The 26,529-nt window shown below is 46.7% G+C and overlaps 1 protein-coding gene and 1 long non-coding RNA gene across 11 annotated transcripts in view; one reads left to right on the forward strand and one right to left on the reverse strand.

Annotated features, from left to right (window-relative positions):
- LOC149863447 (uncharacterized) overlaps positions 1 to 6,633 on the reverse strand; it is a 51,178-nt gene extending 44,545 nt beyond the window's left edge. For 4 of the 9 annotated variants that reach the window (XR_016442369.1, XR_016442368.1, XR_016442371.1 and 1 more), the window contains exons 1-3: positions 6,233 to 6,371; positions 3,123 to 3,217; positions 1,626 to 1,714 (exon numbers count right to left, since the gene is read on the reverse strand). This is a non-coding gene — a long non-coding RNA (uncharacterized LOC149863447). Of the gene's footprint in view, positions 1 to 1,625; positions 1,715 to 3,122; positions 3,218 to 6,232; positions 6,372 to 6,495 lie in introns of those variants that run through there. The other 5 variants (XR_016442365.1, XR_016442373.1, XR_016442370.1 and 2 more) reach the window with 3 other exon arrangements.
- SHISAL2A (shisa like 2A) overlaps positions 6,268 to 26,529 on the forward strand; it is a 29,213-nt gene continuing 8,951 nt past the window's right edge. The window contains exons 1-2 of one of the 2 annotated variants that reach the window (XM_090047636.1): positions 6,268 to 7,181; positions 22,462 to 22,601. In XM_090047636.1, coding sequence (XP_089903762.1) covers positions 7,000 to 7,181; positions 22,462 to 22,601 — 322 coding nt within the window. In that variant the 5' untranslated portion in view covers positions 6,268 to 6,999. The remainder of the gene's footprint in view (positions 7,182 to 22,461; positions 22,602 to 26,529) is intronic. The other variant, XM_090047635.1, reaches the window with a different exon arrangement.

Genomic DNA, 26,529 nt, shown 5'->3' on the forward strand with positions numbered 1-26,529 from the left:
ACATTACAGAATGAGTGGACACCACTCATCAGCTGCAGAAAGACATGCAGGCCTGAGGCAGAACACATTACCCTCAGTGGAGAGTCCATTGCTGTTCTCAGACAGCAAAATTATAAAAACTGATTTGAATAGTAAACTGAGGAACAGAGAAATTATCCACAGACTGGATTGTGTTAAGTATGGTTTAAACAGGGATTCTGGATTAAGTTTTTTGTGACGTCTTTGTTCCTATGGACATATTGCTTGCTTGTTTGCCTCTTGCAGCACTGCCCCTCCTCTATGCCAAGGAAGCTGGTGATATACATCTATACTGATTTCTACCCAGATATGGTCGAGGCCAGGGAAAGAACCCTTCTCTAAGGAGCCATTAGTTTTCATTGGTTAGTTTGATTGTGAGAGGAAAGGACAACAGAACCATCATCATTCCTGGATCTTACACCTGCACTTCCAGAAATGTAATACATCTTATCCAGTGCACTAAATGCCTGGTTGGAAAATATGCAGGAGAAACCAAACAACAACTGTGTACCAGAATGAATGTGCACTGCAAATCTATCAAAGACAAAAATACCCACCTACCTGTGGGTGCACACTTCTCACAAGATAACCACTCTCTCTCGAATCTCTCAGGTCTAATCCTCAAAGGGAATTTACAAAACACCTTTCGTAGGCAAGCCTATGAACTTCACTTCATAAATCTACTAGATACAAATGATCATGAATTAAATGTAGACATTGGATTTATGGCACCTTATAACCTGCCTGTCATCTGATAACCTCAGGTAACCTGTCTGCATTTTACCAGCTACATTTTATCACCTTCTCCCCCTTTTCACCCCCTGTTCCCCCACTGCCTTTTCACACCTATTGTCTCCTGTTCCATATGAACCTTACTGCATTTTCACTTTCACAGACCTGCATTTTGCAGTTTGGCTTCTGTTCTACCCAGGAAAGCACACAAACATCAACAGACTTTCCCTATGCCTGAAAAAGGGTGTTTGTGCACAAAAGCTTGCAATGAACAAGTTTTCCAACTACTTAGTTGGCCTAATAAAAGATATCACATTTACCCAAAGAACTCTAGTTGCATTTAAAGGCCTGGCAGACTGACCCGGGTCAATTAAAGCTGTGTTTTTGCATTTGAAGGGAAGGACTGACCAGCTCCTTGGCAAAGCCAGCCTGCAAGAGGTAGCAGGCTCACTAACCAGCTTACAGGGAAGTATCAAGCAATCTCACTAATAGATGTTGTTTCTAAACCCACATAAAATAGAGAGGGAAAGAACTAACCATATTTATTATTGCTGTTGTGTTATTACCTATGTTTCTTTGAGTTAGAAATTGGGGTGGAAATTTTACAAGGGCACTTTCTGTCGTGGCTATTTGGTCATCTGCTATAAGGTTATGGGCAAAGCCAGGAAGTATAAAAATGTGTGAAAACAAAAATGAAGCTTTAAAAGTAAACAAAGACACATAATCATGTAAAATATCACTTTCTGATTGTAAAAACTCCTCCTAAAAGGACAGAATTTAAATCACTGGTCTAACGGAAGTAAAAGAGAAGCCATTTAATAAGTTTAGTTGAAATTCAAAGTGAAATTTATAGGAAATGTTAATACTCTAGTTACTTTTTCACTCATATCCGGTAATCACTATTTTGCCTGCTGTTTTCAGGTATTTCTCTTCAATCTTCTGTTGCACTCAGTGTAAACTCAAGCTGTGATAGAAAGTGATAGATTATTTTGAACTTATGAATATATGAATTCCTTTATCATGTTATATCAGCGTTTTAACATCAAATAATTTATTCATGTACAAGTGACTGCTTAATGGGTTCACCACGTAATTTAAACAGCCAGAATAGCACAGCAGATTGTCTGTCACGTTGCTATTCTTTACAGACGAGTAATTCATGAAATGGCTGCTCCATTCCAGTAACCACCCCATGGACGCAAAAATAACACTCTTAATAAAACTGTGTTCCAAGAAGAATAATGATAATAAAAACTGTTACACCTGACAAGCTTCTCACAGCCAAGTAGCTCAGATTGCTGTAGCTGTATTGTATCTCTCTAAGTGAGTCACTGTAATTAGGGATGTATTTGGTAGCTGTGTTGGTCTGAGACAAAAAGAAATGCAAAACTCTAGACGTCTTGGTTCAGAGATGCTACCTTTTTGGAATTAAACTTCATTGCTGAACAACAAGAAAGATGTCTATAACTCCCTGCCATTCTGCCACCCGACACCACCAGGGAGGGAATCCTGCCTGACCTGCACACCAAAAAGCAACTCACAACGACATTCTCATGCACCCAGAGGGACAGACTTCTACCTTCCGCTTCCTCTGTGCAAAAATGAAGTTTATTTTCTACCTATAAGGACTTTTTACCATCTTTAATTTTCCCTGAGCCTGAGAGAGGCCGCAGGTGCCCAAAAGCTTGTAGAAAAAGTTTTATTTTTGTTGTGATTTCTTAGTTGTTCTAATAAAAGGCATCATCTCTGAACCAAGACTTCTAGAGTTTTGTATTTCTTCTTCACTGTAATTAGAATTGCATCTCTTTTAAAGATAGGGAAACCATAGCCCAGTGAAGTTAAGTTCCTCAGACCATATCCTGCAGCAATATATGGCAAGGTGAGTAACTAAGTTGTGATCTCTTATCCACTCCCAATCGTGTGTATAACTGAGTATAAAGGAACTCTGGCCATCAGGAAAAGAAAAAGAAATGTGAACAAATGTGCTAAGGACAATTATAGACTGGCTTGGTTTGAGCAGGTCATAAAAGTTAATGCTTTCTTCCCAGGGAACTAGATCAACACTAGCCAGAAGCACGTCTGCTGCCTGTCATTGGCTGGAAGTGAGAGACAGCGAGTAGCCACCACATCCATCTTTTCTGCTCTCCCTCTAGGAACAAGGATCGATAAGTATTAAAGGGTGACATTTTCTCTGTTTGTGTAAACAGGCCTTTATTTCTGATATGCTAACCACTAACGCCATTTAAAAATAAAGTCTGATGCTGTGGCTGTCACATACCAAATACCACCGACACATCAACCTGCAGGTCCATCTTTAAATCACCAGTGTCAAGAAATCACCCCGTGTAATAAATCTTTCCATGACACATTACCTCATTGTTTCTCCATCCCCTTTCAGATTTAGACTGCAATGGAAATCTCTTCCACTTGACCCGAGCCTCAGAAATCCCCTGTTCCAGCTGGTGCTCTGCAAAGCAAAGAGAGGAGAGTCTGTTAGAGAGACGCTGTACAACATAAAGGGTTTTGAGTTGTATCATGTCAGAAAGTGTGTGCATATGCATGTAAGGGAGGGATGAAAAATAATCTACAGTCCAATAGGTGGCAGGGTAGTCAAGCAGGATCCTGGGAGGCACAGCTATATCAGCAGAAACCCTAACAGCAACACATAGTCTAAGGTCATAGCTCTTGGGCAAATGATTCAACTTCATACTCACCCATTATCATTGCAAGTCTGCAGATAGGTAAACTGAGGCACAGTTGGGGAACATGACTTGCCTCAGGCTGTATAGCCAATCAGCAGATGGGATCAGCGGCATAGTTTTATGGCATAGTTTGCCATAAAAAAAAGTCCTTTTCTCTTGTTCTAAAAGCAGGTCTAGCAACTTGCATACTGAATAATTAGATTGTCCTCTCAAGCAAAATCATTCCACGGAGGCCTAGGAATTAGGATCAGCAATGATCCAAACATCTGCCCTAATTCCACCCGTTTGATCTAAACTACTGATGAGAGGAGCTGAGAATTAATTTTGTATTTCTTGGAAGCTGGGTTGATATACAGTGCCCTATTAGTGCTGGGAGGAACGTTTGCCTTGACTTTGAGTTACCGCATTTTATCAACTTTTCTGGGAGACAATCATGCATCATTCACGCTCCTTCCCTGGTTCTAATTTGTTCCACGGGGAAGTACGTTACTCATACTCTTTTAGTGGTACAACTTATTTCCCACCTTGCAGGATAATGCATAACATCTCCCAAACATTTTTATGGAACTTATTTTTTTCCATTAACCTTTATTGTAGCCCACAGGAATATTTATGGCCAGAAACAATAGTGGGATGTTGTGAGTCTAGGGCAGTCTCTGAAGGCAAAATACTGCAGAGGGGGACATTAAGTATAACCAAAACGGTCCCTTGAAAATCAGTGTGAGTGCTGATGGCTGAGCCCAAGGTTTACCATGGAAGTTGGGTTAAGATGCGGGTGGCACAAAGTCAGGGAAGCAGTAATTTGGGGTTTAGGTGGTCGAGCAGGAGTTAGTGCTTCAGTTCAGGAGAGACTCAAGTTTGAAAGTATACATGATTCAACACCAGAGGAGCAGAAGAATCCTATTTTGGATGCAAGTCTATAAAATAACTGCTGGACATCCAGATTACTTTCTCTCTCATGGGTGTGTTCTTGAATTTGTCTTGGTTTTTTGTAGAAGTTAAAAGTAGGGTTGAAAAACACCTCTCTGATCAAGCTGGACAAAGAGAGCCAGAAGAGCTGTGTATGGACCAGGACCATGTGCCTAAGCCCAGAATAGCAATTCATGCTGACATTAGTAACAGTCTGGGGAGAAGACAACATATTGTACCAGGTCCAAACTATTAGCTTTTACGGAAGGCAGACGTCTGGCATTTATAACTGGAGCACGGAGCACAGGCTGAGCACTTATAACACAGCCAGATGATATGCATGTGACTCACAATATCAGATCCTGTTTATAAATGTCTTTTCAAGACAACATGTTTTGCATGTTGACTCCTCCAGCAATTACTTAGTGAATTCAATAGTTCCCCATGTATTATATAAATCATTCACACCAAAGTGATGAACCCATTAGCACCAGCCACAGTAGATAAACCAGCACCTCACAAATTAACTATGAAGAATTTAATTATACAAGCCATTATACACTTTTGACCTTCTCCAAAGGAAGTTTGGAGAACAGAAGGCTGGGAGGGTTGGAGTATGGTGAACAAGCTCTGCTTCATTTCAGCTCAGTCAGATGTGAGAGTTGTTAAGCCAACAAGAAAAACAAGTTAATGGACCATTGTGTAGGACTGACTTGAATCTAATTATTCGGCATGTTTATTTGTCCTAATTTAACATCATTTTGGGAGGAAATTCCTTATATGCCCTCTGTAGGGACAAAGTAGAAGCTTCTGAGGTAAAACATTGATGTTCAATACCAAATATTTTTTCCATTGCTGCCCTGTATTTCCATCCTCAACTTGTGATATCTAGGAATAGCTGGCCAGATCTTCACATTTATCCATTCACTAGGTAACGGAATAGGCAGAGAAACGGAGACTCTCAGGAGAAAGTGCAGCTGGGAGTTCAGGGACTAGACTGAAATTGCTAAGAACAATTAGCTGGGATAAACTCCAAAACTAAAAATACCTCTTCGCTGTAAACTATGGAGTCTCTCCATATGGGAAAGCTATGTGTAGTTGGGTGGGTCTGAATCTCCAAGCCAAGGCCAAGCACCTCTGAATTGAGAGCCAGACCCCCAGCGTCCTTTGAGTTCATGTTCTCCAGCTTTATGCTGCAATTAGGGGCCACCTATACATGTGCGTGATGCCTGCTCCGATGCGCCAATGCTAACTGGCACACTGGCAGCCGCAGCATCATGTGCCTTCAGCATCCTTGCACTTCAGACAGGTGGTAGGGACACTTTACCCAAAGCTCATCAAACAAGCTTTAGTTAAAGCACCCCCACCGCCATTTAGAAGCGCAGGACACTGAATACATGGAACACTGTGGGAGCTCTTGAGAGCTGCTCTTATTTAAGTGACCCTCCCCCCACCCCAGAGCATGTGTAAAGATGCCCCGCATATCTAAAAATAGGGTTTTTTTAAATGAATGTGGAGATTCTCCCCTAATTACAGGACTCTGGAAGCTTGAGCTGAAGGAAAGACACCAAGGGAAGTAAGTAGCAATGGCACAGCTAACATTAGCCAAGTGAATGGTATTTTGGGCCACTGACGCAGACTTTAGATCCTGTTGCCCCTGCACACTACTCTGTCCTGAGCACTCTTGGAAGGGATTAATGCACATTCTAATAACATTTTTTTTCCTTTTGCTTTAATCCTAAATTGAATAATATAACCGCCCTAGCCCATATGTGTATTAGTAAAGCTTTTAGTTTGTTTTTACTACTCTGACCACACACACTTCACGCAAAGCGCCATGAGTTAGGCCCCCACCCCCAACAGAAGTCTACCTGTGGGGCCGGGTGGAGGGGGCAGGATCAAGCTCCATTTTTGAGCCAGTTGAGCAGAGCAGCTGCCTGCTTGATGCCAGATGCGGCCCACCAGGCCATTCTGCCCGGCCTGCAGGGCCCTGAAAATACTTAGAAAATATTTATCGCCCCCCAGCTGCCTGTCATGCGGCCCTTGATGGCTGGTCCAAACCCAGTGAGCGGCCCTCCGCCCGAAATAAGTGTCCGCCCCTGAAATAAGCCCAGTTCCCTCAGCCTGTCCTCACCAGTCCCCTTCCCCAGTCCTCCAGCCATCCCAGCTGCCCCCTGCGGGACGCTCTTCATGCTCCCGGCCGGCGCTACGGCATCCCGCAGGGCTGAGCGACGTCCCGCCAGCAGCCGGTACAAGCCAGCCTAGCTCGGGTAACGGACGCGACTCGAGACCGTCCCAAGTGGGGCATCCCCCCCCCCGCCCAACCGCCACACGCGGGGCGGCAGGCCCGGCACGGTCACGTCTCACGCTGCCCCGGCGGGAATGCGGCTAAACTTTGGGCGCAGCAGGGCCAGCAGCGGGTGCGAGCGTCGCCGTCACCGCCACCGCCGCCGGTCCAGCGCCCGGCAGGGAGTTCAAGGCATCTCTGCTCTGCTGGGTGCCGGGGGCGGGGGCTGAGGAGCCCGGGCCCCGCCCCTCCCCGCCCCGCCCCGCCGCGCGCTTCCCCCCGCGGGCACCCCGCTCGGCGCGCCGCCTGAGGCAGGCTCGGAGCCGCCCCCCGCCGGGCCGGGCCGCGAGGATGAGCGCGGAGTGCAGCAGCTACGTGAGCGCGGAGCAAGTGGCGGTGAAGGGGTTCCGCTGCCCGCGGGCGGGCGGCGACGCGGGCGCCGTGTACTGCTGCGGCTTCCAGGACGTGAAGTACTGCTGCGATGACCCGCACGGCTTCTTCCCCTACGAGCACAGCTACATGTGGTGGCTCAGGTAGGCTCCGCTCCTCCCTCCCGCCACTCCGGGCTCGCAGCGGCCCCCCTGGCTCCGCAGTTTTTGGAAAGTTCAGGGTGCCCCCGGTGCCAGCTTGGCACAAGGCGGGAGCTGGCAGAGCCGGGGGTTGCCCCAGACTCAGGTTTGAACCCCCCGGCTCTGCGGCCCCTTGGGCGGCGAGGGTCCCTCCGCAATGGGCCGCGCGAACGGGGGCTGGCAGGGGAGCGCAGCGGGAGGGAGCTGGGGCACGGCACAGAGAGAAACTGTGGGAATCCTAGCCGAGACCCGTGTTGTTCCTTTGAGAGAAGGAACCTGGTCTTTCGTGCAGTCAAAAAAAGCGAAGGGCAGAGGTCTCTGCTGCCCGAATCCTGGGGACTTAAATGGCCTTGCTCCAGCAGACAGCTTGGCCCTAAATCAGGAGGAAACCCCTGCTCTCCGCTCCTCAGGTATTGGGCACTATGGCACAGCTGCAGGTTTCCCAGCCGGGAGGGACTGGTTGGGACGCCGGCCGTGCTTTTTAGCATCGGTTCTTTGATTTGCCAGACGGTCAGCCTTGAACAAAGGGCTGCTGTCTCTTGAGAATATGCCAGCTTGGAGCTGCGGCCAGAAACTGGGGAGCAAAGAGGCTGTTTTCAAGAAAACGAAATATTTCAATAAAAGTTGATTCCTCCTTCCAGTCCTTGCCTTCAGACTGCGAGGTGCTAGATACTAGCATTGAAAGAAGAACTGTTGCAGCCAGAGGGGCTGCCTTGAGGACTGCTGTGTAACGTGGCCACACTAGAGGTGCACGATACATCAGTCCCATATTGGATTGGCACCGATATAAGGAAATTTGAGGGTATTGGCTTTTTTTGGCTGAAATGGCCGATAATATGGCCAATAAATGCTGCATGCGCGTGCTCAGTTGCAGCAGGGCACGCAGACGGCCAGGAGTGCAGCCTGGTGGCTTGGAGAGGAGCCGGGTCCAGCTGGTAAGTCTGTTGTGGGGGAAGAGGTGCGGGGAGGAAAGGGCATGGTGGGGGGAGGGGGCAGATCAAAGCCCCTATGGTGAGGGAGGGAGTGGGGTTGGAGCAGGGGCATGGGACAGACCTGCGGCTTGTCTAGCGGGTGCGGGGTGCCAGGGGGGAGGGCATCTCCCATCATTACACACACCCGGAGAGGGCAGATCTGCACGCAAGGCAAGGGTGGGCTGCTGCTGCAGGCTGGGGCCAGGGCTACGCCGGGTTCCTCCTGATGCGGGAGCTGGGCGGGCTGTGCTTGGGGTGGGTGATGGTGCTGGGAGGAGGCGCTGGGGGGGCTAGAGCCACCCCAAAATTTGCTGTAGCCCCACTCCCAGCGCCACTAGTGCCCACTTCAAGCTCAGCCCGACCCAGCCCCCTGCTAGGAAGAGCCCTGTGCAGCCCCGGTCCCAGCCCTCAGTGGCAGCCTGGTCCCAGCCCATGTGGAGATTTGGGGGCCACACGCCCCCTATGCCCTCCCAGGGTGTGCATAGCACTGGGAGCTGCCCCTCCCCCAACTGGACAAGCCACAGCTCTGTCCTGTGCCCTTCCCTGCCCTGCCCCAGCCCCACTCCCTCCTTCATCCCAGGGGCCTTGATCTTCCCCCCCCACGTCTCTTCCCTCCCCCCTTGCCCTCCCCCACAACAGACAGACCAGCCAGTGGCCGCTCTCCACATTGTGGGGCTGCACGTTGGCAATCAGAGCAGTATTGGCCAATATGGCTTGTTTAAAAACTGGCCATCAGTATCGGCCTGAAAAATCTTTGTTGGTGCACCTGTAGGCCAGACAGTAAAGCGCTGTGGTGGGTGTGTGCGGGATAGAGAAAAGGGCTGTCAGTAATAAAAGTCATGATCCATTTTTCTGGAAAACCACTGGGCATCCAGCAAACTTTACTTGATGTTCTAGGCTTTTAACTGGGCTATTTTTCCAATGATTTTTATTGGCTTTTTTAATATGTAACTTCTTTTTCAAAAGTCTGAACTCTTGGAAATGCTTTGTTTGCAGCATTGCCATGGTATGTTCTGAACCAATTAGCCTCACAGCTCAGCTGGTTAGCTTGGGTCTTTTATGAGATGGGAGACATTGGGGGGTTACTTAAATACAGTACCTTGACAGTACTTCAGTCAGGGCTGTTTGGATTCATGCACAGTTAAGAAATAGCTTGACTTTAGCAAGGCTTTTGATACCGTCTCCCACACCATTCTTGCAAGCAAGCTGAGGAAGAATGGGTTGGATGAATGTGCTGTAAGGTGGACAGAAAGCTGGCTGGATTGTTGGGCTCAATGGATAGCAATCAATGGCTCAATGTGTAGCTGGCAGCCAGCATCAAGTGGAGTCCCAGGGGTTGGGCCTGGGGCCGGTTTTGTTCAATATCTTCATTAACAATCTGGAAGATGGCACAGAGTGCAGCCTCAGCAAGTTCGCAGATGACACCAAGCTGGGGGAATCGTAGATACAATGGAAGGTAGGCCTAGGATTCAGAGTGACCTAGACAAATTGGGGGATTGCACCAAAATAAGTCTCATGAGTTTCAACAAGGACAAGTGCAAAGTCCTGCACTTAGGATGAAAGAATCCCATGCACCAGTAGAGGCTGGGGGCTGATTGGCTGGGCAGCAGCTCTGTAGAAGAGGATCTGGGGGTGACAGTGGACAATAAGCTGAATATGAACCAGCAGTGTGCCCTTGTTGCCAAGTAGGCTAATGGCATCCTGGGCTGCATTAGTAGGAGCACTGCCAGCAGATCAAGGGAAGTGATTATTCCTCTCTAGTTTTCACTGGTGAGGCCACATCTGGAGTACAGTGTCCAGTTTTGGGTCCCCCACTATACAAGGGATCTGGACAAGCTGGAGAGAGTCCAGTAGAGTAATGAAAATGGTTCGGAGGCTGGGGTACATGACATATGAGGAGAGGCTTAAGGAACTGGGTTTCTGCAGAAAAGAAGACTGAGAGGGGATTTGATAGCAGCAGAACCCTTCCTGGTTCAAGTTAAATCACATTCCCCCAGCATCCCAGCATGCTTTGCAGCCCTGAGCTGTGCTATACTGTCTGCTCCAGAGAGCAGAGTAGCCCCACCCCTCTGCTTCTGAGCTGAAGCAGTGTGGGCTGGCTCCCTGGCCCTTGCCCCCAGCAAATCCTGGCTGGGGTCTGAGGCCAGGGAGGGTGGTTAAACTCACCTTTCTCCGAATACAGAGCTGTCCTGCCCTGCTGGCTTACTTAGTGCTGGCTGTAACTGTGGACTACAAATCTGAGAAGCACCTGGAAGAGGAAGTGGTGAGTAACCCTGCAGAGTCCTGCAGCTGTGATTGTGGATTGCAATTCCCAGAGACCTTGGGGGCAGCAGAAAGAGGAAGGAAACACACAGCCCATGCTGGCCTTGTGCCAGAGAGCTGTGCTCCAGCACCCCCCAGCTTCTGGCCTGAGCCACTGCAGACATGGGGATGCATTTCCTGAACCAAAAATGAATGTCTGTTCATTTGCTTGTTGGTTCAATCTTTGCAGCTTTGCAACCTGCAAAGACTGAATCAATTCAGCCTCCAGCTTTTTGACTCTCTGTACCTACCCCTGGAGATAGTGAATGCACGTACTGCAAGGTGTCGTGGGTGAGAATACCTGAGTTTTCACCCCAGCAACCACTGCACTGAGCTTATGTGCACACACCTCCTGCCCACTTGCAGCAGCATAAAAGCCACAGTATTTCTTCCTTTTGGCACAAATGGGAAGTAAGGAGAATGGCTCTGAGTGAGCATATACTGACTGGGATGCATGCAGCTGCAGCCAGCCCCTTGAACTTTTATTTTGCACTGTTGAAAATATCTTTTGAAGTATTTTATTGTTTGCCACTGTTCAATAAAGTCTTCATTCATGAAAAATCATGGTTTATTCACTTGATCTGACAAAGGAAAGGCTACATCCCAAATTGTGTACCCAGTAAATTATGGTTAGCAATTCAGCTAAAATGTGTGTGCAGCCAGGTCAAGAACAATTAATTCGTAAAACTTTAGGCATTAACCGCCCACTATGACAGGCAGTCAGATATGTTCCTGGGGGTCCCCTTAGCTGTACAGTTCTTTGATATACTTTTGTAACCGCCCTTGAGTCTCCCTCTTCAAAGCCAACAGCTAGTCTTTCCTCTCTCTGCTGCCATGAATTATCTTCTCTATCACTTCACCAATACAAACACCACCACATGCAGGAACACTAGAGGAATATTTGACCTGCTGAGGTCCAGCCTCCTCATGAGACATCTCCAGCTTCTGTTAAGATTTACCACACTCAACAATCATTCTTCACTTGCTCTGGCAATCCTCCAGTCTTCCCTTACTCCCACTGAACAAGGATTAATGAGCCAGGGGTGCAAGAGGATTGACTTGAGCGTACCAGAATCACTGTTGGCATTGCAAAACCAATGATGTGAATGTGCTGTGCTGGGAACAGTGTCCTTGTTGACAGCTTCTCAACATGGCCTGAATGCCTAAAGATGTAAGTAGCAAGCAGTTTCCTGACAATCAATGTGAAACTTCCTCAGCGATCAATCAGCATGCGGATTATGGAGGAAAAGCACCTGTTTCCATGTATGCACTCAGCAGCAAGGAGGGGAAAACAGAACAGGGGTATGTTGCCCAGCTGTTAATCCACTGAAGTGCTGGCAACCCATTGCTTCACATCTCTTTGTTACTTCCAGTGCCCAGTCCTATGGAGCGGTCATGTTTAATGTCTTTGTCTACCTGGATAACAACTACACTTGCTCTTCACCTGCTATGAATTTTTCCATGCAAAACTGATTGTCCACTGACTGATAGTAACCTGGGAATGCAAACTTCTTGCATGCCATTGCCACCCATTTCTCCACTGTCCAAGCAAGCTCTGACAACTCCAGGAATATGACTTTAGGTCATGTTTGCATCACACTCTGATCGCAACACTCAGTGTTTGTTTTGCAGAGCTAACAACACTGCTTCTTTGTGCAAGAGGGCAGTGAATATCTGCAGCATCTGGGCTGCACCACTGGTGTCACGCACTTCTTTTTACAGTGGCCTGGCTGACCACTGTGGTAGCTTCTAAACTTCCACAAATACAGAAGAAGCAGACAACCTGCCACTAAAATAGATGAGAAGACTACTGATCTGTTCAGCATCTCTGTGCTTTCATGGCAAGGTGGAGAAATTGAAAACTGGCACAAGAAAGGAAAAAACTATGGAAAGGGACAGAAGGAGTTGTGAATACTTGATCTGAGACGGCCACAGTTCTCTGAGAGCAGTGCCCGTGTCCCGACATGCACCACAAAAATGAGCATCCATGACAATTGTTTGGGAGCCCCTGGGTAGGATAGGCTTACCCACTTGTGAGGACACGTGGCACTAGCAAGGACAGCCAAGCATGCACGCACTAGTGAAATGGCACTGTCAGGAGGCATACACGAACGAAGTGCTACCGGCAGAGATTTCCAGCATAGGCATAACCTAAGTTAAACACCTGATGTATGCAGACACATTAGAAACAGGGTAGTTTCATCTGGATTGTGTTTTACCTGGGTGATATCTATTGTACTCAATATTTGTTTCATATTCCAGGTGGTTTACAGCTGCTACATAAGGTATCCTCCTGCTTCGTGGTGTTGTGAGCAGGGACTGCTTGCAAGGGCCTAGAGGAAGAGAGGTTCAGAGCTGGTGGTGGTATCCAGGAGCTCCCACCTCCTCTGTCGGGGCCCCAAATGTTAGTCTGTGCCTCCTCAGTCATGTCTTGTTGTCCATCCTAGTGTCTTCAAGACAATTCCTGCTTTTGTGGCTCTGGTCCACAGCTAATTGTAGAGTCTTGGATATCCATCACGAATACTTTGTGCTTTCTCTCACTCACCTTGTCTTCCAGTTATTTTTATTTCTGTTCATTCTGCTTTCCTCACCAGTTAATTCTCTTGCTGCTTTATAGCATTTCTGTTCCCATGGATTTTTCTGTTTTTACAGCACAGTTGCTTTCTCTTTGTTTGCTGCACTCTCGCATGCCTTTTCAATCTGAGTTTCCCTTTATCAATTTCTCATCCTTTTATCTATTTCTTATGCTTGCCCTGAACTCTTTCCACTCCGTTTCTTACACATTTATTTTGATCTGTTGTAACTTGATTTTTTATTTCTCCTTTCCCAACAAAGCCAGGCTTTTGTTACAGTGGCTTCCATATAGGAGCATCTGTATGTTCTTAATGAGGCACATGAATCTTTGTATGTTTGTTTGCCTGGAATCTGAACTGTGGCTGACAAATGGTTGGCACAGCTCGGGTAGGAAGTGCAAGGTGGCCTTGTAAATCCTCAATCCTTGACTGATCTGCATGGGTTTGGTTCTGTCGCACCATTTAGAGTGTACTTAATCAGCTCCAAGTTGTGTCGGCTCCTGCTGGCACAGACAGATTATTAACGCAGCTGGATACAGTTATCCCAACAGTGTATTCTTTGTCCAGCCCTTGTTCCAGCAGCATTGAATGGTAGGGGGCTGCTACGAAAGTATCTATGCAGGTTGAATCACACAAGACTCCCCATGTGACAGGCAAATCCATTAAAGGAGGTATTTGGTAGCCATGCTGGTCTGAGACAAAAAGAAATGCAAAACTCTAGACCTCTTGGCTCAGAGATAGGATCATAGGGCTGGAAGGGACCCCGAAAGATCATTGGGTCCAGCCCCCTGCAGGAAAGACATCTGGGGTCAGATGACCCCAGGCAGGTGACCGTCCAGTCTTCTCTTGAAGACCTCTAGGGTAGGTGATTGCACCACCTCTGGGGGGAGCTTCTTCCATAGTCTGGACACCCTAGTTGTGAAGAAGTTTTTCCTAATCTTCCAGGAGTTTGTGGCCGTTGTTTCTAGTTTTCCCCCAGAGAGCCCCGGTGAACAGTTGTTCACCGAGCCCCTGCTGTATACCTCTGATATAGCAGTAAGCTGCAGTCAGGTCTCCTCTCAGCCTACTTTTCTTTAGGCTGAAGAGTCTGAGATCCCTCAGCCTCTCCTCATATGGCTTGCCATCCAAGTCCCTGATCATGCGGGTGGCCCTTCTCTGGACCCTCTCAAGCTATAGCACGTACTTGCTGAAGTGCGTCACCCAGAACTGGATGCAATACTCCAGCTGCAGCCGCACCAAGTGTTGAGTAAAGCGGGAGATGCCGGATTTACCGGCGATACATTGATTGATGCATGCCAGAGTTGTATTGGCCCTACCGGCTACTGCATCGCATTGTCGGCTCATATTCATGCTGGGGTCTATTGTTAGCCCCAGATCCCTTTCATGTGTAGTGCTGGCCAGGTTAGCGATGCCCAGCTTGTAGGCGTGCTGTGGGCTCTTCCTTCCCAGGTGCAGCACTTTGCATTTCTGTACATTAAACTTCATCTGGTTCTGTTTTGCCCCACATGCCAGCCTGTCTAGGTCTGCTTGTATCTACAGCCTGTCTGCGGGTGTGTCTGCACAACCCCATATCTTGGTGTCATCCATGAATTTGGCCAGTGGGCTTTTCAGCCCCTCATTCAGGGCATTGATGAAGATGTTGAACAGCACTGGGCCAAGTACTGACCCCTCAGGTATGCCACTGCCCACATCTCGCTAGGACGACAGCAGTCCAAATCGTTTGGACTCTATATGTCCTACCCCGCAACCAGTTTCGCACCCATAGATGATACTGTTTATTAGACCAGCTAAGAAATTGGGAAAAAAAATCATCTTTTTATGCAAGCTTTCAGGCAAATTAAAGATGGTAAAAATGCCACCTGACACCATGAGGGAAGGAATCATGCCTGATCTGCACATCAAAGAGCAACTCACAAAGACACTTCCATGGACCCAGAGGAACAGCTTTCACCTTCAGCTTCCTCTGTGCAAAATGAAGTTTAGTTTCTACCTGTGGGGTCTTTTAACCATCTTTAATTTTCCTTGAGCCCGAGGAAGGGCACGTGTGCCCAAAAGCTTGCAGAAAAAGGTATTTTTTTTGTGATTTCTTCGTTGGTCTAATAACAGGTATCATCTCTGAACCAAGACTTGTAGAGTTCTGCATTTCCAATCCACTAATGGGGCACTTTCACTAGCTTTCTAACTGCCTCTTAAAGAAGTGCCCTGGACAGACACCGATACTATGATGCTTATACTCTTCTTTCCCTTCAAACTTTTATTGTGACACTTATTTATTGTACAACAGAAAACAAACGCAGTTTCTTTTACATTGGAGCCCATCAGTTATCTCCTGGAATGATCAGAAGGGGGAGCTGAGATAACAAGACACTAAATTTAACAGTCCAGCTTCTTAGATCCACAAACTCCTCAGAAGAGCTCGTAATTTCCATACTCTTTGTTCATACCTCTGCAGGGGGTGGATTAAAGAAACAGCAGTAAAGGGAATATTACTTAATAAGTTTTCTTATGGAGCATACAAAAGGCACTGCAGAGTCTAAATTTGTAAATATTTATTCTCCTTAATTAATGTTTATGCTCCCAAGACAAAAGATGCCATTCCTGCAGATTGCTAATTTGCATTCCCTAGAATTAGAGTTAGGCAGAGTAGAGATGATTGCTCTCATTAAGATTGTTACTCTAAATGTCTTTATCACAATGCTTTCCCACCATGTGTGCCTTTCTTATAGAATAGTCTTGTCGGCTGAAATGGTCAGGCTTCTTCTAAGATGGGAAATGAATGTGTTTTGAAAGAATGTGACAAATCCATCCAGCTAGCTTTAGACTCGTCCTAATTTGTTCTGTCCTTATTCCTCTGCGCAGGAAGGCAGAAACCTTCATGGCTGAGCATGGATATCCAGGCTGGCCTGAGGGCAAAGAAAAACGCGTACTGGTGGTGGAAGCAGGGGGCAGGGACAAAGGAGGAGTACACCTCCCTGACCTGAGCTTGTAGGGATTTAGTGAGGAAGGCTAAAGCAGCACTGGAGCTTAGATTCGCTTCCAGGATTAAGAATAACAAAAAGTCCTTCTTCAAGTATATAGGTAGCAAGAAGAAGTCTCGGGGTAACATTGGACCCCTACGGGGCAGGGCAGGGCAGGGCAGGGCAGGGCAGGGCAGGGCAGCTGGTGATGGACGCGCGAGAGAAGGCAGAACTCTCCAACAAGTTCTTTGCCTCCGTGTTCCTGTCTGCTGACAATGGGGTGCCCTCGGGTGACAGCATAGAGAGGCCCAGGCAGGATGCGAGTTCCCCGACTGTTAGTTCAGACCTAGTTAAAGATTACCTGGAGGCTTGGATGTGTCCAAGTCGGCAGGCCCGGATGACCTTCATCCGCGGGTGCTGAGGGAATTGGCTGGTGTCATTGCGGAGCCATTGGCACGGCTGTTTGAGGACGCCTGGTGCTCGGGCCAAGTCCCTGAGGACTGGAAAAGGGCCAGTGTGGTCCCTATTTTCAAGAAGGGGAGGCAGGAAGAGCCTGGCAACTACAGGCCAGTCAGCCTCACTTCTTTGAAGGTCTTTGAAAAAATTATCAAGGGCCACATTTGTGAGAGCCCTGCAGGGGAAGTGATGTTGAGGGATAACCAGCATGGGTTCGTGCCAGGCCGATCCTGCCTGACCAACCTGGTCTCTTTCTGTGACCAGGTAACAAAGAGCTTAGATGTGAAGGAGGAAGTCGATGTCATCTTCTTGGACTTCCAGATGGCCTTCAACACAGTGTCCCACCCAGTGCTGGTGGGCGAGCTGAGGGGCTGCGGCACTGATGAATGCATGGTCACACGAGTGGCAAACTGGCTCCAGAAGCGCACCCAGAGCGTGGTGGTGGACGGGTCGATGTCGACCTGGGAGGGTGTGGGCAGCGGAGTCCCCAGGGCTCGGTCCTGGGGCCGGTGCTGTTCAACATCTTCATTAGCGACCTGGACGAGGGTGTGGAGAGCACCCTGTTCAAGTTGATGACACCAAGCTGGGAGGTAAAGTGAATACACCGGCAGGCAGGGACCACATCCAGGCAGACCTGGATAGGTTGGAGAAGTGGACAGGTCTGAACAGGATGCGGTTCAACAAGGACAAGTGCAGGGTGCTGCACCTGGGGAGAGGGAACCAGCACTGTGGTCATAGGTTAGGGGCTGTCCCTCTCGGCAGCACAGAGGCAGAGAAGGATCTTGGACTCAGGATTGACTCCAGGATGAATATGAGTCGCCAATGCGACGAAGCAATAGGCAGAGCCAACCGCACCCTGTCTTGCATCAACAGGGGCATCACTACCAGGTCCAGAGAGGCCTTGCTCCCCCTCTATGTGGTGCTGGTCAGGCCGCAGCTGGAGTCCTGTGTCCAGTTCTGGACGCCGCACTTCAGGAAGGACGTGGGGAACCTGGAGAGGGTCCAGAGGAGACCACTTGTATGGTTGGGGGCCTCCGTGGCCAGCCCTATGAGGAGAGGCCGAGGGACCTGAATCTCTTCAGTCTCCGCAAGAGAAGACTGAGGCAGGATCTTGTGGCTGCCTACAACTTTATCAGGCTCCAGCAGCAGGGACTTGGGGAAAGTCTGTTCACCAGGGCGCCCCTTGCAGTCACCAGGAACAATGGCCACAAGCTGAGGGAGGATAGGTTTAGGTTAGGTATTAGGAAGAACTACTTCATGGTAAGGGTGGCCAGAGCCTGGAATAGGCTCCCCAGAGAGGTGGTGCTCTCACCTTCCCTGGAAATCTTCAAGAGGAGACTGGACAGGCACCTGGCTGGGGTCTTATGACCCCTGCCGCCCCCAGTGCTCCTTCCTGCCCATGGCGGGGGGTCGGCCTAGAAGATCTGTCTAGGTCCCTCCCGACTCATGATTCTATGATTCTACTCTTATATCCCTCTTATTTTGTATTTGTTCTGAACTTTTGTCAACAGTTTCCTAAAAATATAATGGCTAGGAAAAGAGGATGTCATTTATAACTTCAAGTGTAACAACATACTCATGCTGCCATGTATTTTTGTATACATTATAAATTATTGGAAGTAAATTATTTTTGAGGCAAGTTTACAGGTAGGATGTTTCCATAGACACAAAGTTGTTGTTGGATGGTTATGCAGCTAAGTTTTGTATTCAAGAGAGAAAAAAGTTCTTTTTGGCCCCTACAGGTGACCAACAGAACCCTTGGAGCACCCTTGGAGGCGTAATGGATTAAATACACTATATAATGGTGCACCAAGTATTGCAAGTGAATTAAAAGCTCAAGAAGAGAGGAGGGAGGGAAACGTGGTCCAGAAAGGGCTCTTACAACTACTTCTCTGTTCAACCCTTTGACAGATTGACTACCACCTGCCTCAGATCAGAAGCTGTCATTCCTGATTTCAAGACCAGGCCTGGCCCTATCCTGCTGTCCCTTCCATTAACTTGTTAAGCTCCAGTTTGGGTTCCTTGCCCTATAACCCGGTTTGGGAGGCTGTTCCAGGACTTTGCTTTGGTTAGGGACCTTCTCTGTGGTTCAGTCTATATTTATTCATGACCATTGGCTCCTGTACTTGTATTATCCTCTAACTATACTAGCACTTCTGCTGCCCTGCTGTTTACCTCTCAGATGTATTTATGATGAGTTGGCCTCTCCCCTCCCAACCTTTGTTTTGCTGGGCTAACCAAACCAAACTGTCTTAACCTCCTCTCCCAGGCTAGGTTCTCTGCACCTGTTGCAGCTTAAATTCATCTTCTTTGAGCACAGATGCCAGAACTGTGCACACAATACTACATGAAGTCTTACCAGTGCATTGTACAATGGTATTAAAATTTCCCTGATGTTGCTAAAAATACTTTGCCTAATCCTGGAATAACATTTTTACAGCTGCATTGCACTGGTGGGTCAGGGTCCTCCTATGATTGGTCAATGCACCTTATGCAGCTTGTCCTATGAGATTTCACAGTCCAAGCCACAAGATTGTCTAATTCTTGGATGATCCTCTCTTAGTATGGGGAGTGCCTACAGATTTCATAAACATGCACGTGGTTTTTGCACCAGTTTCTCTGATGAAACTATTAAACAGGAGTGGTTCCAAAGCCAATCCTGGAGGAATGACATCGTAATCTCCCTCCGCCCTGGTAAGTCCTCTTTCACTGTAACTCATTGTAATTTTCCCTTTAGCCGTTCCTTAGTCATTTTATAATTCCAGTACTAATCCCTATCACCTCCAGTGTTTAAAAGGCAGGAGTGAAGTTGGGAGAACTTTTGATTGAATTCCCTGCCCCAGGAGACCAGTAGGATCTATGAGACATGTTACAAGACCCATCTTTACACCTGGGCTTTAGGGGAAAGGGTTATTGGGAAGCTATGTGGTGATTCAGCATGCAGATCATAATTGTGATCCGAGCATGTTTCTGACTGCTGTTTATAATGTGTTTGACAGTTACTACATGTTCTGAGTTTGTCAAAGTGTGTAGAAACTATCTAGGGGAAACTGTCTTCAAATAATCAAAATAAATCTGGTAAAATCCATAAGATCTTTTTAAAAAGCTTCAAATGAAAAGCAGCTTTGTTTTAAACGTATCCAGATTTGTCTGTAGCCCTCAAGGGGCTTGGATGTGTCTTGAAAAATCTGGTTGTGAAGTATGATGGTTAAAAACAGAATCAAATAGGTGTATTCTCTTCACTTCTAATAAGCTCAGAAAGGTGCTGTTCTCTAGACGTCTGCATTTGCTCATGCAGTCCTTGTCGTGGTTTCAAGTGGTTCTTCACTTGAGAGACTAATGAGGGCATGGGATAGATCAGGTCTTTCCAGGTGTTATACACTATTCTTTAAACTATCAAGTCTTCCACCTGTGATGGCAAGTACTCTGCAGTTCTGTACTCTGCAAGTACTCTGCAGCAGAAACCCTCCTTTTCCATTTATAATGCACAGACCAGCTTACACAAGCCATCTCATGGTGGAGCAGATGTATTATAGCAACAAGTGCCTCCTGGACAGCTGAATGGTGGCAGCTACAAGCAAGTTGCAAGTGGGAGATAATAGCTGGATAATAAGAGTGTGCTATTTGTACAGGCCTGATCTGCTAGTTTTGTAAAAGGCTGAGCATGGGGCCTGCCTTTTATTTGAAATTTTTACCCTTACAAACTCTTATTCCTACTCTTAGAGAACTAACCCACCAAAGGGTTAGTACTGGCAACACAAATAGATGCAGTTTTTCTTGCTTGCTTGCTGGAATGGACTCTGCCATAAGACTAACCCTTCGTTTGGTAGCTGTGCACCTGGATCCCCTACTGATTTCTAGTGATTTGTCCACTTTAGAAATACCCCAAATGAATAAGCTGAAATAAGATCAGAGCCTTCCTGGACACCCTGATTATAAGGACATGCACGGTGTCCCGTTGTCCCAGTACCAGACACAGTGGCTCTTACAAACAAAGCAACAAGTCAAAAAATAAAAACTTGAAAGGAAGAGAAAATATATATGCAAGAAAATCTATGGCTCAGGCAGATGACAAATGCCCTTCAAAAGTCTCGGGCAAGAACAGAGTGATTCTTTCCCAGTAGAAGGGATTTTGTTGATATGGATTATTTTCTTTGGGTATGTAGATCTGCACAAGTTTGAATTAACTCAGATTCTGAGAGATCAGTGAGTCGTGATAGCTAACAGTCACATGGATGCTGCTGACCCATGTATATTCCTGTCTCTTGGAATTGCGCGATCTTTATATATTGGCTTTTCACTATTTTGGAACTCGACACATTGAATATATAGACAGATTCTGAGGTCCAGTGTTTTTATCCTGCTGCGGATCAAGTGGCTCCCACCAGTAGCAGTGCCGAGTAAATGCATTTGCGGCAGCAAGAGCTTGAAGTCTCTCAAGTCCTGGGCCCACCAAGACACAGCTTCCTCCTTTCTTCCTCTTCTTCTGTTGCTGTGTCAAAATCACAAGCAAAGGTGGTGGTAACACTAGTATCTGGGGGCTTCACATGTTCTCAAGCTGATATCAGAAGGCTGCGGTGGCATATCCTTGGGATGTCCTCTTTTAGGTTGGGCTCTAGGATGCAGGGCTGGCTAATAGTGACATTAAACTGTCCAACATGGGACAGTGAATCATAGCATTTGGGCTTTCAGCATGTCAAGGAAGCTCTATAGGAGGAAAAGCAAAGGAAAGACTAGAAGGAAGAACTGGGAACCAAGGAACTACTTGTTTTTCTTGAGACAGACAAGGTATATGAGTATGAAAGTAGAAGGAAGTGATATCTCACCTTCCGTTAGTTTACACCATGATGTACTATGCATGGTGGTTTACTTCGTGCTTCCTCAGACTGTTGTTCCTGGTTGTCCGATGAATTACTGCTGTGCATATATGAATAAATCTCTAGGCTCACATTGCCCCTTTGCAGCAATGCATCCTGACAGGTGGTCAGAGATGGAAAAGCACTTCACTGATCTGCCCTTAAAGCATGTTGCCTTAATACAGAGGTATGGTGAAAACTGCAGTGCTCTACTCTGCCCTATCAAGCTAACTAGAAGGGGTTATGCTGATTTAATCTTTATGCAAACCCCTGTTGCTAGCCTGTTCTAGAGACATTTCAGTGCCAGAGGGGGAGAAGCCAGTGACAGATATGCATACACTGGATCAAATGTGCTCCAACCAAGCTTTAAAGTAAGCATACTTTTTTTTACAATGAAAATTAACTTTCAGTCTGAGACATTGAATCAGGGAAGGGAGTTGAGGATGTGGGGAGGCTGCATGGATTGCTAAGCAGCCTTTCTGGAGCTCGAGAGCCCTTTTCCTGTGTAACATTTTGGAGCAGCATCTGCTTTATTTCTAGCTCTTCACATGACTGAATTAGAAAGAACCAGTGAAAGCACCATCTCTAAAGGACAGTGCATAGATCTGCATGCTAGTAGGCCTTTAGTTATGTCTCTGCAATTTTTAAAAAGTTAAGGGTAATATCACTTAAAAACACCACAGTGAAAATATACCTATCACAATATACTGTTTGCAAGTATAGCATGCACACTTCCTACAGGTTTCCAGTGGCTGAGTTATTTGGGAGCGTGCGTGGCACCTAGAGAGACCCTGATCTCACTGGTGGGTGTCACTCCATTGGCTTCAGTGGAGTTACTTCTGATTTATAGCAGTGAGATCTGAATCAAGACCAACATGCATACATGCCATAATAAAGACTTTAAGAGCCAAACCCTCAAGCTGCTGTTAAATGGTGTGGCTCCCCAGAGGTCAATGACATGCTGTCATTTTACACCCCGGATACTATGGATTCCCCCCCAGATCTGTGCCTATGATAACAGTATACATTTGCTTCCCCTCTTAAGTATAAGTGAGCTCCAGATGGCATGTTGGCCATGTGTTTCACAGACCATTTTATGTATTTAATCCCTTTCTTTTTTGTCTCCTCAGTGTTGGAGCCCTTGTTGGACTGTCAATAGCAGCAGTGGTCCTGCTTGCTTTTATCATCACAGTGTGTGTTCTCTGTTATTTGTTCATCAGTACAAAGCCACGCAGCAAGCTGGATACCGGTTTAAGCTTACAGACGACAGGTAAGATCAGCTTCATTATGTCGGTATTGACATATTATCTCCTATAGAGATAAACAGTTATTCCATCACTGAATTGGCTAAAGCGTTCCTTTTGGAGGGTGGTTCTTAATGCTCCTAGATCAGGGGCAGGCAATTATTTTGGGCGGAGAGCACTTACTGAGTTTTGGCAAGCCACTGAGGGCTGCATGACAGGCAGCCAGGGGCAGAGGAATATTAATTTTCTAAATTTTTTAGGGGCCCCGTGGGCCGGATAGAATGGTCTGGCAGGCCGCATTTGGCCCATGGGCCACGTTTTGCCCATCCCCGTCCTAGCTGAAGTCACACAACTCTGCTGGTATCCCATGTTTTGAATAAGATTTACATCAAAACTCAACATCACCTCTTTTGTCCTCAGTGAAGAAGTAGAACAACAGATGGGTACAAGAGATAAGTCCACATTGCAGAAAGAGGCCTCTTGCATTTAGAAGTGAGGCAGGATTTGATTAGGATTTTCTGTGCATGTCAATAGAGATGTAAAGCCTTCACACAAGTGGCAAAAGTCTTGAGACAGGGTATACATGGAGCTCCCAATGAAAACCCCAGATGATCACAGGTTTTCCCTGTAATTTTTTTCTTCAAGTATCTCTTCTTCAAGGCACAGGGGTTATTGCTGCAGTTCTAGCAGCTCCCTGCTGCCGTGCACAAATTGTCAGAACCCAGCAGAATGAGCTGTTTGCACAACGTGTCTCAACCTGTGGGTCGCAACCGAAAAGTGGGTTGCGGGAATTTATGAAAGGGTCACGAACAAACTTTAAAAATGGATCAAAACACTTTAAAAATGGATTCTTCTTTAAAGGAGAAAAATGTGGGAACCTGGGTTTTCCCTTGCAGGCTGGCAGAGCTCCAGTCTGTAAGGGCTGCTCCCCCCATCCCACACACCAGGGGTGCTGGGGCCAGGGACAGGGGGTTGGTAGTGAGGGGCACCAGCAGGGCCAGGGCAGTGTTTTCTATTTAAACTATTTCCTGGGCCAGGACTTGCCTCGATGTTTACACAAGGGTCCTGGTACAAAAAAGGTTGAGAACCGCTGGTTTAGCAGACCACTGCTGGAAGAGCGTACACCCCCAGCACTGTAACACTTTCACGTGTATTTGTGTGAAAGGAATCTGTGCCTGCAGACAGGTGCCATCTTCAACAGAGCTGAGCTTAAAAAAACAGCTCTTATTGATTTTACTAAAGAAGACTCCCTTGGCAGCCCATTGCAATAGGGATTTTATAAAGCTGTTATCAGAGTGTCGGTACACTCTGTACATGAGCCAGAACAATGCAGAATTGGACCGGCCAGCAAAGATCACCCTTGCCTGTCTCTAAAGAGAGGCAGGAGGCATCTTTTTTTTCAGGACTTCCCAAATGTTTAAACCTAATTTTTGTACCTGCTCTGTAATGCTCCTGCCAAAACAGGAATATGGTGTCTCTTGCAAGGAGGTCTTGAATGTATTTGCTTGCTTGTAAATGGAACTGGTTGATAAAATAGAAAACATTTCATGAAAAAGGTAACAGTTTTTCTGGGAAGATCTGCAATTTCTCATAATAACTGTTTGACTGGATGTGCTTGGGAGGCCCCCAGTACCATGGCAAAAAGATCAATTCCTGCAGTGGCCTATCAGACTAACCACATCAAAAATGTTATGTGAACTTGTGTCCTGTTTCATACCAACATACACGCCCATGATTTCTGTTTTATACCAGCATTTGCTCCCCTAACTTCATACTCCTGAGAACATGCCTTTATTCCTGAAAACAGTTTACAGATTAGTTGGGATATGCAAAACCCCACTTGGGCATGTGGGATGAACAAGGGGACAGAGGGGAAAGTCACGTATTCAGTCAGTTGTTCCTAACCTGCAAATTGAAAAGTTGACATCTCCCTGATGGAGTGAGAAAGCTGAAATAAAGCTTTAGGTGAGCTGCCCAAAGCTGCCTAGACAGGTGTTTGAGGAGAATATAAATGTATCTTGGGAACTTTTACAACATGGCTGTAATCTGCACTACGTTTCTGTACTGGCTGTATTTCAGATTGCTTCCAGGTTGTGTTGTTTTGTACTTAGATGGGTTTTATTTTTTTGTCTTTTCTCCCTTTCTGTTTTTGCCTTGCTGCTCTTATTTTGGATCTGGGGCTGCTCTGAGTGGCAGTTATTCCACATTTCAATACTGATAACTTTACAGTCTGGTAAAATGACCTGTTAGAAATCCAAAGCCAACTTTGCGGCTAGGGAGGAGAGATGTTTGAAAAAGTTGAGGCATTTCATTTGACAAGCTAGAAGGCTTCCCTCCAGTGTATCTGGGCTTCTCTGGGCCTGAAGCCAAGCAAGATCAGTCTCTGACAAGATTGCTAGGTAGCTTGTCTTGGATGAAAGAAACAGTAAGGACAGCTTCTCTCTTGGCATCTCAACTTTTCCCATCCTTATCACAGCAAAATCAGATCCATGGAATAAAATAACCCAACTGACTTCGAGAAACTACAGGTAAGTCTGAGGTTCAGATCACGCTGAGTTTTAGTTTTGAACTCGGCTCATTTCCATTTTTCCTGAACTGCTTCAGTCATGCTTTCATATCTCTGCATCACCCACGGGATATGAACAGCACTCTTGTTTTGGCAGTTTGGAGAAAAATGCTAGCTTATAAAAAGGACTATTTTTTCTTCTGTTACATTCTGGAGGTATCAGCCCAGTCACACTTTCAGATTTCAGTAGACAAGCAATTATTTATTGTATGTCTCTGCTGCCGTATTAGTTAAAAAACTTGTCATTCTTCTGTGAACTCATTGAAGGTCCCTTGGAAAATAACATGTGAGCATTGCTGAATTGTTACAATAATCATTCAAAGATCAGTTGTAAATCTGACGACAAACAGAAAAACCTTGTAAATGCGGCCCATAATCAACTACCGAGCCCTGCAGAGAGCTAGGGCAGCTGGAATCCACCACTTCATTTAATACTGAATGACTGGCTTAGCCTATTTAAGTAGATATTAAATAAAGTTCCCCAGGATTATCAAGTATTGTTAAATGCAAAAAAGAGTTAGTGCGTTAATCCACAATCGAGATTTTAGGGCACCCAGCCCAATTCCACTCTCCCTTAGGCTGGTGTCAGTCAGGAGTAATTACTTTGGAGTTACTGGAGTCATCGTGATGGAAACAATCTCGTATGTGTATTGCTACTCTTGACTCCAGACTGCTCTGAATGAGGCATTGTGCAAACACAAAACAGAAAGACAGTTCCTGGCCCAGAGTGGTTTCTCCGCACAGATCTGAATCTGGCCCAGGATTTATGAAAAAACAGGAACTTTTGCTCTCTATTTCCCTATCCCTTCTTTTTCTTTTGCAGCCTACAGTTCTGGATCTCAGTTCCCTATTTGCCTGGTGTTCATACTCTACTTCAAAAACTGATGTGACCTTCTGGGTCATCATCAAGACTGTTTCAGGATGAACATAAGGAAGAATTTCTTTACTGTCCAAGCCCCCAAGGTCTGGAGCAGCCTGCCATTGGAGGTGCTTCAAGCACCTACTCTGGACACCTTCGGGAGCGGATTGGAGGCTTGTCTTGCTGGGATCCTATGACCCCAGCTGACTTCCTGCCCTTTGGACAGGGGGCTGGACTCGATGATCTTCCGAGGTCCCTTCCAGCCCTGATGTCTATGAAATCTATGAAATCATCAAGTCCAGCCCCCTGCAACAGCAGCCAATCACCTAATAAACATTTGGCTGAAAATGCCTATGGGAACATCTACACCAGACCCTCCCTTTGGTTCCCAAGGATTCAGCCCATGAGTTAATCCTCTGCCTTGGTGACTTTAGAGGCTCTGTTCCCAGTGTCTGAATGTCCTGCAGCCTTTCCTCACAACTCTCCTTAAGGTAGGGAAGTGCTAGCTGTGTCCATTTTACAGATGGGG

The sequence above is a fragment of the Crocodylus siamensis genome, chromosome 5 (genome assembly GCF_052110815.1).
Source record: "Crocodylus siamensis isolate JL-2025a chromosome 5, ASM5211081v1, whole genome shotgun sequence".
Lineage (NCBI taxonomy): Eukaryota > Metazoa > Chordata > Crocodylia > Crocodylidae > Crocodylus > Crocodylus siamensis.